Raw genomic sequence first — 13,955 nt, forward strand, 5'->3', positions numbered from 1 at the left:
TACTCTTCCAGAGGACCCAAGTTGAATTTCAGTATCCACCACGTAGCTCACAATCATCTGCAATTCCAGTTACAGGGAATCCAATATTCTTTTCTAGCCTCTGTGGGCACCATACATGCTACATAGTACACAAATATACATGTAGGAAAAACACCTAAACACACTGAGTTATCATTTTCACCCAACTAAAATATCAAAAGTGAAAAAAGTAGTCAATAGTAAGTACTGATGGAGGTGCAGAGAAACTGGAACCCTCATGCATAAAACATAAAAACAGTATGTTTATACACGTTCTCTCTCATACACAGGCAGGCAAGCACACAGACACATGCACACGCACATACACACACACACGCTCATAACAGCATGATTCACAATAACAAAAAAACAGAAACCCAATGACCACTAACAAACAAGTTTTAATATATCCCTCCATGGACTATTAGTCATAAAATGAAGTAACTTATACATCTAAACATGGATGAACCTTGAAAATACCATTAGATGAAAGTGAGGCACTAATATGAAACGAAAAGCAAATTAAGGGATTGAACGTAGGTAAGGTAAGTGAGAAGTGGCTGACAGAGACTAAGTATGGGTTGCTTGGGTGATGAAAATGCTCCAAAAATAGCGAGATTATAGTTGCACAAGCCTGTGACCACACTGAAAACTATTGAACTGTACTCTTTACAAGTTTTGTATGTGGATTATACTTCAATAAAGCTATTATTTTTAAGCACTTAAGATGAATTTTAAGCACCTGAATTTGATCCCAGTTCCCACAAGCAGAAAGAGAACCAGCCCCTTCTGAATCAATGTGCACAACAGCATACACATACACATAAACCATACACATACACATACACATAAACCAGCATTCACACACATGGAATTTCTATAAAAGGCTGCTACTTTTAAAAGTTACGCAACACGTAAGAGTCAAAATTTTGTAAACGTGACTGACTTATCAAGCAGGTTTTCAGTGAGATTGTAATTTTACTTAACTAGAAATATATAATCATGAAGAATAGAAATACTTGTACAGTTTTAAAGGTTATTTCCTTTCTTTTAATATGTGTATGTGTGTTTACATGCACAGGGGTATATGCAAGTGCTTGCAGAAGCCAGGATAAGGTGTAAGATTCAGGTTTAGGAAATGGAGTTACACATGTTGTGAGCTACCCAACAAGATGGGATCAGAACTGGTCCTCATATTGAGCTACAAATGTTTTTAACCACTGAATCATCTCTCCAGCCTTGAGTTTAAAATCTGATCAGTCACTGCGAACACAGGGGAAAAAAAAAAAAAAAGCAAGTAACGTCTTTGTATTATTAGAAAAAGGATTCCTCAAAGGATCCTCAGGCTCTCTAGAGGCCTACAGATAAACTCTGAAAATCCCTACTCTAAGTCAGGTGGTGGCACACTGGCACACACACCTTTAACCTCAGCACTCAGAAAGGAGTTTAGGGCCAGCCTGGTCTACAGAGGGAGTTTCAGGACAGCCAGACTACAGAGAAACTCTATCTCAAAAGACCAAAAAAAAATAAGGGTGGGGGGAGCCTATTCTCAATCAGTTTCAGAAACCCCAGATACTATAAAGAATTTCCAAATGCAAGTATGAGAATCAAGGACACATATCTAAATTTCTAAGAAAAGGTAAGAGAGAAAATGGGGAGGAAAGAATAATTAAAAGTTGATGGTGGGGGGTAGGGCAGTTTTTAGTCCCAGCACTTGGGAGGCAGAGGCAGGCGGATCTCTCTTTAAGTTTCAGGCCACCTGATCTACATAGCTAGTTCTAGGACAGTCAGAGCTACACAGAGAAACTCTGTCTCAAAAAACAAAACAAACAGTAAAAATTGGTACATTTAAAAAAAAAGCGTAGATGGATGTTCCTTCAATCACTTCAATTCTGTAACCCAATTTAAGACTTTAGATCAAACAGACTGTAAAGTTTTAACAGTATAATCTCCTCAGAAATGCAAATGTAAACTAGAAGAATTAAAGTTATAAAAGTCAGGAATTAGTATAAAACAAAAATATTCAACGTTATCTAGACAAATAACATTGTCTAGATGTTAACAATTCTACATTTTAAGCTTCATTATTTCATCATGCTTGCAAAACATTCAATGAGTAGACTTAAAACCTCTACAATCTATACCTATCGATAGCTATTTCTAACTCAGCCAAATTTAAGGGCCTCTATCACAAAAATCAAAATGCAAGCTCTTGCCAGTATCCACCTAGTTTTCTAGTCTTAACATTTTATACAATGAAGACATTGAATTTGCCAGAGAAAAACACCCAGAACCACATATCTAGTGGCTGAGACTGTTAAGTATTCTTAACTTCTAGCGCCATGTTTTATTATGCCAACCTAATACTCCATCTAAATACCATATATACAATGTGTAACTCAGCCAGACTTGGTGGCACACATCTTGAATAACAGCACTGGGGAATACAGAAGGAGGTAAATCTCTGAGTTAAAAGTCAGCTTGGTCTACATAGCAATTTCTAGGCCAGTCTTGGGCTAGCTACAATATCCCGCCCTGCTCTCTGAAGTCAAACTCATCCCATACCAAGAACAATGAAGACACTCTCCTGCTCTCCCCAACCCCCCAAAAACATATGATGCCCGATAATATTAATCAGAAGCCAAAACCCAAAACAAGTATGTACCTGTTTGGCGGGGGTGGGGTGGGGGGTGAGGGGGTTACTGGTACAACAGAAAATCTTTCACTTCAACTATTACAAAGTTTCAAAAAGAACAATTTGGGAGATACTATGATGCCTCCTTATATATACATACAAGGATGTCACCTTTAATGAATGCCAGATGCTGATAAACAACTAAAGCAAAGTTTCCTATACATTATCATTGTACTTCTTACAGCATATTATTAAAACTCACCTGCAGGACTGTCAGCATTCTCTCCTGGATGTAGCTGTATACCAGTAGAATCTATAGAATTTACTGTAACTGTCTGTAGATTTGGCAACTGACCAGTGCTTAGACTAACTGGAGTTGAAGTCAACGCTCCACCTGCTGCGACTTGACCAAGCGTGAGTGTCTGAACAGGCGTCAAAGTTATTTGCTGGGCAGCAGTATTCTGTATTTGCAAATTCTGCAAGTTCTGTACCCCTTGTACTTGAAAGGTTTGCCAGGTTATCTGTCCAGAAGGGGTCACTGTCTGTGCCTGAATTAAAAAGGTTCCAGGATTCAGCTGCAACTGAAGGTTTTGTAAAGCCTGTTGTGATATATTTTGACCACTGGCTTGCACACCATGGATTGTCTGTGGTGTAATACCTTGCACAATTTGGGCTTGACTGGTTGGTTGCTGAGAATCTTGAAGTTGTAGATGTTGTACAACAGGCTGTGCTGTAGAAACCTGAATATTCTGAGCCTGTGTCTCTTCAGAAACAGGCGACTGGATATAATTTCCCTGAAGATCTGAAGAATGGACTTGCCCACTAGAAGTAGTCAAGCTATTTGTGTTTTGTTGTAATATACCTGTACTATCTATCGTAACAGGTAACTGTGATGAAGAGGATGTTGGCACAAATAAATCTGTATCAGTATTAGTTTCATTAACATCAGGAGAAACCCGCTCACCAGTCCTTTCTGAATTGTCTGAACTATCCATAGCTTGTCCTGTGTTTATCAAATGTCCATCGGCATTAATGCCTGCAGTCATTGTCTGAGAACTTCCCGAGAGTCCCAAAGAATCTAGATCAACACTATTGATTGGTACAAAGGTAATATTTCCTGGCAGACCAAGAGGCACATTAGCAACTACTTGAGTTTGGCCAGGAAATGATGAACCACCAATTGCAACTCCCTGAACCTGGACTTGACCAGTCTGTGGTATGAGATTCTGAATATTAGCAGGAGGTGTTCCAGAGGCAAGTAAGGTTTGATTAGAGCCAGGAATGATCTGAATTTGACTGCTTTCTTGATTTATACCCCCATTATCTGAGGAGCCTGTGAAGCCAATCTGAACCTGCTGGGCATCTGTTGACTGAATCTGTGGTATTACTTGATACTGAACATTGGACACTGTACCATTTGATGAATCTGATCCTGGTGCAACTGAAAATATTTGTTGATTCTGTAAATTCTGAAGGGGAAGGACATACTGCCCACTTGAAGTAGCAGCACCTGGAATCTGTACTAGATTACCAGCTTCATCTTTTATAGTTGTAGGTGTGGCTGACAAAACCTCCCATCGGTTTGGTGCTCCTCCTAACTGTGCAGAAGCCAAATCACCTGTCTGGATGAAAAAAACAAAAATGTTGTGATGTATTTGTTATAGCTTAATCCAATTCCAAAAAATCCTCACCTAGTATAAATCCCACTATGTAAATATGAAAGCCATCTTAATAAAACAAGAGTTCAAATACAGAAGCAGCACTATACATACCATAGAGATTTTCACTTCTAGCTGTAAATTATGATGACCATAGTACATCCTATTTACATGGAGAAGTATCTTGATCAGAATATTCTAGATTATTTTACAACCACAGGTTTTGTTTGTTTGTTTTTGTTTTGGGGGGAGATGGGCAAGGTCTCACTATGTTGGCCAGACTTGTCTTGGAACTCACATAGCCACATGATTTTCAGTCTCAGTCAAAGCAGCTGGGAACTGGGGGTGGGGGTAGGTGAAGTATATGTATATATACATAGATAGATAGATAGATAGATAGATAGATAGATAGATAGATAGAGTTTAACAATACAAATTTATCTTTTAAGCACTCATCTATAATTTTTAAGCTGTACAAATAAAGGGGTGTAGGCAAGATTATGAACAGGACAGAGTTCAAAGAGTATTCAACCCACTAAAAGTATTTAAATAAGCCAGGTAATGGTGAGGCACACCTATAATCCTGGCATTCGGAGGCAGAGGCAAGTAGGATATGAGTTCAAGACCAGCCAGTCTGGCCTCCAGAGTGTTTTGGGAGACTGCAGAGAAACCCTGTCTTAAGGGAGGGAGGAGCCTTAAACCCAGACAGGACAGAACAACTGTGATGTCAACACTCAGGAGGCTGAAGCAGATGACTGCCTCAAGTTTAAGTCCAGTTTGGGCACTGAGTGTTGATGGTCCACGCCTTCAATCCCAGCACTCAGAACCCTGATTTAGGGGGGAGAAAAAAAAAAAAGAAAAAAAAGAAAAAAGGGGGGAAAAAGGCTGCCTTGGTGCTACTGAAGCAAGTCTGGGCTATACAGCAAGACTTTAAAAAAAAAATAAGCAAAAAACAACAACAACAAAAACCTTCATATCAGGTACCACTGGGGGAACGGGGGAAGAAGTAGATAGATATACACAAACAGCATAGTGTGCTACCAAGCTATCTGCATTAGAAGGGTAAATCTATGTATTATTGATACGTTATAAATCTTAAAAAGCCACAGTTTTATGATGTTTAAACCACCAAATTTTATTTATGTGTGTGTGTGTGTGTGTGTGTACAAACATATTATTAGTAACTACTATATAAACTACTGGGGATGCAGGGGAGATTTAGAAAAAAAACCAAAAACAAAAAAACAACACATAGCATCTGGTGATGTTACCACTCCTACCCATAATCCCAGCATAGGGGAAGCAGGAGGGTCATATGGAATCCAAGGCCAGCCCAGGCTATGAGTCAGGCCTTGTCTCAAACAAACAAAAACAGCACTTAATGAGAAAAAGTGAATGTCCTGTGACTACACAGAAGTCAAGTCTACAAAGTTTTAATACTAGCTAAATGCTGGATAATAACGGATGTGGCTGCACCTATTATCCTAAAACTGCAATAGAACATGAAGCATAAATGTTTTACATTCTGTAACACTCAAGAATCACCCCCATGGTTTATAGATTCAGCACTAAAAAAATGCTAATGTAGAAAAAAAAACGCAAAAAAAAACATACATAACAAGGTTAAAGAGCAGATTTTTTTTTTCCAAAGGGGGGGAAAAGCAGAATCTGAAACATGAACTTTTCTTTCATATGCCAGGTACCATAGTTCCACACTCTTAGAGCAATCCTGTGGTACTGTTATTAGCACTTATACGTCATAGATAAGAAATACAAGAGACAAGTAAACAGCCATCAAACAGCAGTGTATTTAATACTAAGGGGAAACACCTACCACTAGACCCTAACCCCTTCTCAAATACTGTTATACTAGCCCTCACCAAATGACTAGGAGTAAAGTATACTAAGTGTACTAAGACCAGTCATAAAAACATTGGAAAAAGGACCCTATATAACCGCCTTACCATCCAAATAAAGTCATTACTACCTCACTTATTCCAGATCCATTTGTGATTTTCTTTTTTTAAAATATTTATTTATTTATTTATCTATCTATCTATTATGTATACAATATTCTGTCTGTGTATATGCCTGCAGGCCAGAAGAGGGCACCAGACCCCATTACAGATGGTTGTGAGCCACCATGTGGTTGCTGGGAATTGAGCTCAGGACCTTTAGAAGAGCAGACAATGCTCTTAACCTCTGAGCCGTCTCTCCAGCCCCCCATTTGTGATTTTCAATAACTCTATATGTCACCGAACAATGAAAATATACAAATATAGCTTGCCCAACAATGTCAAATATATGACTGAGCATCAAGGAACAGTATATCTACTTCCTATAAAGTAGTGCTTGAGAGGCCAGCCTAGTTTGTAACTGACACTAACTTCTGCACAAACTTTAGAACAGTTACTTATTTTAATTTTTTTACAGTCACCAATTCTCTGAGACTATAGTGAGACACTAAAATCCAATACTCAGTTTTCATAGTTGAAAAGTCTATTTCAGAGAATGAACTACAGTTCATCTTTGATTTAATGCAAACATTTCAGCATATTTGTGAAGATGAAACAAGCATGTACAAGCAAAATATAATTTGTCTACAAATGGTCACAACTCTAATCAAGCAAACATAGACACATATACTAATATAATGTGAAAAGTGGAATATACTAACCACTAATCAAAACACAATGTGAGAACACAGAAGATGGGGGTAGGGGTGGGGACTGTCCATACTAAAGATAATTAAGTCATTAACATATAAAATTTTACTTTGGTCAGTTAGAGGCATTAATAAATAAAAGTACAGACAATAAAATCCACAAGACAGAAAAAAACCTTAAGAGTTCAAGAGAGGGTCCAGAAAAGGCTTATATTCATAGACAAAACCAATGGGGAATACAAGCAGATACTCCTGTCAAGACTTGTAAATGGCTTTGTAGATCATGCTAAATCGTTTGGACTTTATTCTGTAGATAGTAAATGAGAACTATAAAATGTGTATAAGCAAGTGATTGGTGCAATCACATCTGTATTTTATAGAGATAAACTAAAGGCCCAATAAAGGAGACTGAAATAAATGCAGAAGAAAATAAATGAAGAAACTGGACCCACGACAAACCTCCAAGCACGCACTAAGACACACTTAAACTAGTCGTCAATGTTTATATAGAGGGTCAAGCACTGAAGTCACTTTTGGTTCAATTTTGACTTGGAACTGAAATTATAACCATAAATAATCTTTTCTAACATTACAATACAATTTTTATTTCAGTCTCTCAGCATTTTAAGAAAACTGAAATTTAGCCTATTTTATCTGCATAAAATAAAATCCATTCATCATCTTAAGTTATTGTTCAATTGAGGATTAACTGTCAAATTTTTAGCTTGTATGAAATTCACAAACATTCTTAGGATTTATAGAGAAATACAGTACTTTATACTAAATTCACAAATATTCTTAGGGTTTATATAGGAATACAGTACTTTACACTAAATTCACAAATATTCTTAGAGTTTATAGAGGAATAATACTATCATAAGCTAATTTTACAAAACTGTTATTTTGTCCATTTGTTTTCAAAATAAAATGACAAATATATGACATACTGATTGATAATTTCTCACAAGAGTAATAAAGGAGCTATTTAACCATTAGTGAACATCTTTCTAGTCAACAAGTTCCTTGAAAATAAACACAGCTACTCAAGTGTCCAAGTCCACCCAAATATTATCCATGTCACCTCTTCAGAGCTAAGCTTCCCACAGTAAACTCAGTTAAATGAAGGGGTAGACTGTACATCAAACATAAAATGATAAATTAAGAGTTTTGTGAATAATGCTAAAGTGAAAAGCAATTTTAAGAAAGTATTAGGGCTAGGTCAGTGGTTTATACCTATAAACCAAATACTTGGCAGGAGGCTCAAGACTGTCTAAAGGGGAAAAGAAAAACAAACTCTGTGCACTCACGTACACACACATATATGCAAAGTTATCATTAATTATTAAAACTATGATATCAGACTTAAAAAACATCCATTAGATACCTGGAACAAAGTAAGATCAATTTACACTTTCTGAATAAATGTATTAGTTTCAAGTCACTCAAAAGAAAATTATAGGAAGTGTATATAGAATGAAAGAAATCACTAGTAAAACAAACTTTGAGATATTAGTGGCCAAAAAACTATAAAACAATTTTAAACCTATTTATACAACTCCACTAAGCAAGTTCTAGATAGCTCAAAATCTACAAAGACTTAAGTCTGAAGCCCTTTCCTTCATGCAAGTTCTATCAACATACCAATGAAAAAGATCAAGTACACTAAATACTAAATGGAAAAGTGATAAATCAGAAATCCATCTAATACCAAAGACAGCAACCGGAAGTGCCATGGAAACAGTAGGTGAACAGTGGAGAGCTTGGGCTGCTTTAGGTGTCAGATAAGGCTCTATGGAAGTTTCCAAATAAAACTAAGCCAACATTTTTTCAGTCACTCTAAGATTCTTACAAGAAAATAAAGAAGACATTATCTAATATCAAAGTTGGCATTTAAGAAGTGTGTATTTTCACACACAAAGTAAAAAGGACCATAGCCTACAGAAGCCCTGGGGGGTGATGGCACTCCCAATGATGCTGCTATAGCAATTCATGACAAGGGCACTCTCCAATGCAACTGGGCATAAAAATGACAGAAAGATTGAAGGAAAAACAAAACAAACAAACAAAAAACAGGATCTGTCTTCTTAGATTGTAGCAGTGGAAAAGAAAAAAAAATTCTCAATGAATTTTGAAAGAACGATGAATTTCTCAGACCCCATAAGTGGCTTTCTAAAAACCAGAACAGGTGTGAAATTAAAGTGGAGTAAACCATAACATTCTTGGGCAGATACTGAAGAAAAACTTCAATTAGAACTCAAACTTCAATGACACTGTAGGGTCGTCCCCACCCCCAATGTGGGTAAGGGTTGGGGGAGGGGGGAGAAACGGAAGGCAAGGCTTTGCAATTGCTAGGCAAGCACTGTAGGTCTTAATGGCAAAACAGCCTACTAGAAAGGAGTTAGTATTCACCTTTTAAATGTGTCAGCATTTACCTGCAAAACTAATGAACACTAAATCTAACTTAAACCAGTGATTTTCATAAGGTTTGCTTGTATAGTTTATTTCACTAAGTACAAATGAAGTAAGTTCAAGCATATAAATTGGACAAGTTAATTGAATATATGCAGAGATTTCATACTTCCTAAGTATTAGCAGTGCAAACAAAGGAGCCTTGTTTCAGCGTCTTTGGATGTCCATACTAGAGGACATTACAGGTGGAACTGCGCCTGTCAATCTTTAGCTGCACAAACACCCTTGGCAGGATCCTCTCTTATAACAAGTTCCAAACTCAAAATAGTATTTAAACAAGTCCTTAGTAGTTTTCATCTTGAAATACCAAGCTAAACTTGCATTAGGTTCAATACCTGCACTTGACTTTAGACACATTTGTTAGCTACCTTTGATTAGAACCTAGATCAGAGAATGGACATTAATGGAAACACTGGCAGAACTCAAATAAGATCTACAGCTCTCAGCAGTACATCAGTGCTGTCTCACAGATCTGAGAAAGGTATCACAGTAATGAAGCAGTGAGGCAGCTGGGCGAAGGGTTTAAGTTAACTCTGATTCAGCACTTCCAGTTTTGATATAAATCTGAAAATACTCCACAGTTTTTTAATGCAACTCTCAAGACACTAAAGTCCTCCAGTGATCTCCAGTAATCTAAGAGTACTGAAGACATATTTATCTCAGTATAGCTTTAAATGTTGCAAGTATCCCAATGAATTCATTTGAATTAGTTTATTCTCTGAAATGTTCCAAAAAATTTTGAATCACTTTTAAACTGGAAATTGACTTTCATTTTTCCATTAATGTTTAGACAAAAATACAGAGAGCTCATGTTTTTCAGCTTATTCAACATTCAGCTCAGTTTTTTTCAACTTTGCTCAAAATGAGAAATTGAAAAAACTCTGAGACTAATCAAGTAACAAACATGCCCCCAAAAAAAGCCAAGTTTGAGGGTTCTCTAACAAAACTGAATTTTCATATTATTATTACTATTAATGAGCTCAGATTATTCATGCTCATCTGGCAGGAAATGTGTTCTTGGTAGTGACCTGATACATCAGAGAATCTTAAAGAAGCAAGGAAACATTGCTAATCCTGAATGAGACTAAAATACATGTTTTTACCCCTAGCCTTCTTGCCACCATTCCCCCCCCCCCCATCTGTAAGGCATTTCTAGACTTTGGTAGTTACAAGAAAAGTCTGCTGCATTTAAAATATTAAAGTTTGTTTTTCAATTTTACTTCTGTAGTGGTTTACTAAAGTAACCAATAAACTTATTCTGGCATTTTGGAACTGGGGTACTATAACCTACTTTAAAAGTTTGCTAATCCGCCTATGTTTGTTTAAAACTAATTTTCTGAAAAGCTTTTTACATTTTAATCTGCTTCAAAAAGTACAAGACATTAAAAACACTCCCAATGTCCATAGTATAAGACTGAAATTATCTATTTACTAACACAGTGCAAAAACTAGCAATAGCAAACTTTTCCAACAGTGACAATCCAAACTGCCACTACATAAATCGATTCCTATAACACACCTCTAAAAAAAAAAAATTAGTCTCGAGAAGTGTGTTCACCTTAGGCTTAAAAAAAAAGCAATGATCCACACAAATGTAAAACTCACGTTGCCTACAGCATCTAATTTTATACAGTCTTCACATAAGACTTCCAGTTCCTCTCCATGCCCTAGTTATTCTAAAATTTCCAAAAGAACCCCAACAAATGCTAATCGAAGTAATCATAAATTTCAATTTTGCCAACCATATTCAACTCTAAGGATGGAGTGCACTAACATGCATATAAACAAAATGACTCACGTGCTTTTTGTTTCTGAGACCTATACTCTAGCCAATTGTTAACTTCTAAATTTCCATAGCCTCCAACTGTTTCACTTAACCCTACTCAGGAAAAGCTGATGCAAAGTTGTAGCAGTCTGGAAAAGTCAAGAACTTTGAATGGTCAGGTTAAAAAAAAAAAAACTAATAAAAAGTGTTCGTCCCTCCGTATAAAACACGCTCTTTAAATGATCTACGGCCTACACTAGCCAAGATCTGGGAACTTCAGCAAAGCAGCCCAAGACTGAAAAACTCTGGAAACTCGAGCCCCAGCCTGTGTAGCTGATACTATCCATGGCCGATAGGCTCCGAGCCTGCACAGGCTGTGCTGCGAGCAAGCGAGTTTGCGAGCCCCGAGCCCAATTCCTCCAACATCCATGTTGGAGTCCCGTGCCCACCCCCCACCGCCTTCCTCCCAGACTTCATTTTGCCAAGAATTTTGCGCGCGATGTCACTGTGACAACCTCCGGGAAGCGCGGGCCGGCCTGGGCTCCCAACCGGGACGCGAGCGCGCAGGAAAGCGCGGCGGAGCCGGGGAAGCCGCGCGTGGCGGGCGGGCTGGCGAGCGCGCGGCGGCGGGAGGCCTCTGGGCGGGAGGGCTGGCGGGCGGGCCCGGGATGGCGGGCGCGGGCCGCGCGCGCGGGACTTACCGCTCCGGCGGCGGCAGCGGCGGCGGCGGGGGCCCCGGCGGCGGCGGCGGCTGCGGCCGCCTCCTCGTCGTCGTCGCCCGGCGATGGCGGCCCTATCTTGCTGCAGGTAGCGGCCAGCAGAGCGAGCGGTGACGGCTGGGTGTCCTACCCGCGATGGGCGGGTTCAGAGAGGGAGACAGGGAGGGGGGTGGCGGTTAGGGCCGGGCCCGCTCGCACAGGAAGTGCGGCTCGCTCCGCGCCGCGCCGCGCCGCGCCGGCCGGGCCCGCGCTCTCCTCCTCCGGGTCGGCGGCACCTCTCCCCGCGCTCGGCCCGCTCGGCGGCCCCGCAGCGGACGGCTGCGCGCCGGGCCTCCCCTTCCGTCCCGATCCCACCCGGGAGGGCGCGCACGCTTGCACACTTAACACACGCACGAGAGAAAAAAAAAAAAAAAAAAAGGAGGAAAAAAAAGGCGGCGGGCGGGGGCGCGCGGGCGGGGTCGGAGCGTTGGCGCCTCAGGCGGGCAGCTCCCGGGGCGGGGGAGGGGCGGGCGCGCGCGGGAGGGAAGGAGGGAAGGAGGGAGGGCGAGGGGAGGAGAAAGAGGCGCGCGGGGAGCCGGGCCGCGCTCAGCCGCTCCTCACCTGGGCCGCCGCCGCCGCGCCGTTTCCGTGTTGCTGCTGCTGCTGCTGTTGCTGCTGCTGCTGTTGCTGCAGATACTCTGCATGGCCGCCGCCGCCGCCGCTGTCCACGTCCAAGGCAGCCATTTCCTCTTGTTTCACAGGCTTTTCGGGAGCTGCAGGCACAGCGCGGGGGGGGGATGGGGCGGGGAGGAAGGCGGGTGCAGGGAGGGAGGGAGGGGGGCCCGCGGGCCGCGGCCACATTAGCGCCAGCCGGGTCCCCGGCCCCTTTCCCCTCCCCTCCCCCCGGGCCCGGGCCCGCGGCCGCAGCGGCGCGCTCCCTCCTCCCCTCCTGCTGCCCCCGCCCGCCGCGGCTGTAACCCTCCTCCTCCTCGTTCCCTCCTCCTCCTCCCCGCGCTGCCCCTGCCCCCTCTCCTCTCCTCTCTCCTCCTCTCCTCCCCTTTCCCTCCGCGGCGCTCGCCGCTCTCGCACCGTCAGTCACTCACACACACGCCCGCCCGCCGCCCGCGCCCGCACACAGGGGGATGCGCTCCCGGCGGGACCGGGGCCGGCCCGGCCCGAAGCCGCCGGGGCGCTCGGCGCTGCTGGTGGGGGCTGGAGGGCTGGACGCTGGCTGGCGGGGAAGGGGAAAGGAAGGGAGGAGACGGGGAGTGCGGCTTTGCGCCTCCACAGACACTCGGTCCGCACGCTCGGGGCCCGGAGCCGGCGGTGGCGGCCCCGGGCTGGCTGTGGGCGGCAGCGGCGGAGGCAGCGAGGGTTGCTCTCTCACGGCTCTTACGTACCGGTCATAGTGTGTTTAGGACACCTCAGGCGGGGCTCCCCGCCGCCTTACACATGGTGAGAAGCGAAGGCGGCGGCGGCGGGAGAGGATGCGGGAAGCGGCGGCGGACACGGCCCGAGCGGTCCGGGGATTTTTTTTTTCCTATTTTGATTGACTGTGCGGGAAACACAAAAGGTGGAGCCTCCAGCCCAAAAGGGGGGAAGAGGGTGACAGCCCGCCCGGAAGTTCCGCCCCTCTTCCCGGCGCTCATTTGCCGCCACGCTCGCCGTCGGCTGCGCTCATTGGTCCTGGCGCCCGTCCGTCGCTTGGCCAGGCGGCGGGCTTCCTGTTTGCCCCCGGGTGGAAGGGGAGAGACAATGAGCGGCCGTGGCGCCGTAGGTTCCTGAGAACGGCCCCAGCTCGCGCGTTTACCCCGCCGTGCCTGCCTCGTCCTTCGGCTGCCGCTGCCAGGCCCGAGGCACAAGCCTCCTCTACTCGCCGGCCCTTGGAGCAGGCCTCGCCAAGCTGTCGGGGAGCTGAGCTGGGGAGGAAGTCCGTCCCCGGTGGCTCCGGCTCCGCTCGACGTTTCCTCCATCCTGGCAGCCGCCTGGGCTGGATCTCCCCAGGGCCTGGGCTCTCGGAGCTGCCTCTTGCCGGCGCTGCCAGGAG

The 13,955-nt window shown here is 43.0% G+C and overlaps 1 protein-coding gene across 2 annotated transcripts in view; it reads right to left on the reverse strand.

Moving 5' to 3' along the window:
* Sp3 (Sp3 transcription factor) overlaps positions 1-13,450 on the reverse strand; it is a 44,170-nt gene extending 30,720 nt beyond the window's left edge. Inside the window, exons 1-4 of one of the 2 annotated variants that reach the window (XM_087900053.1) lie at positions 13,309-13,450; positions 12,530-12,681; positions 11,912-12,055; positions 2,916-4,275 (exon numbers count right to left, since the gene is read on the reverse strand). In XM_087900053.1, the coding sequence (XP_087756179.1) occupies positions 2,916-4,275; positions 11,912-12,055; positions 12,530-12,681; positions 13,309-13,315 (1,663 nt within the window). In that variant the 5' untranslated portion in view covers positions 13,316-13,450. The remainder of the gene's footprint in view (positions 1-2,915; positions 4,276-11,911; positions 12,056-12,529; positions 12,682-13,308) is intronic. The other variant, XM_087900054.1, reaches the window with a different exon arrangement.
* Positions 13,451-13,955: the final 505 nt, after the last annotated feature.

Source organism: Myodes glareolus, chromosome 21 (genome assembly GCF_982192425.1).
Source record: "Myodes glareolus chromosome 21, mMyoGla1.1, whole genome shotgun sequence".
NCBI lineage: Eukaryota > Metazoa > Chordata > Mammalia > Rodentia > Cricetidae > Myodes > Myodes glareolus.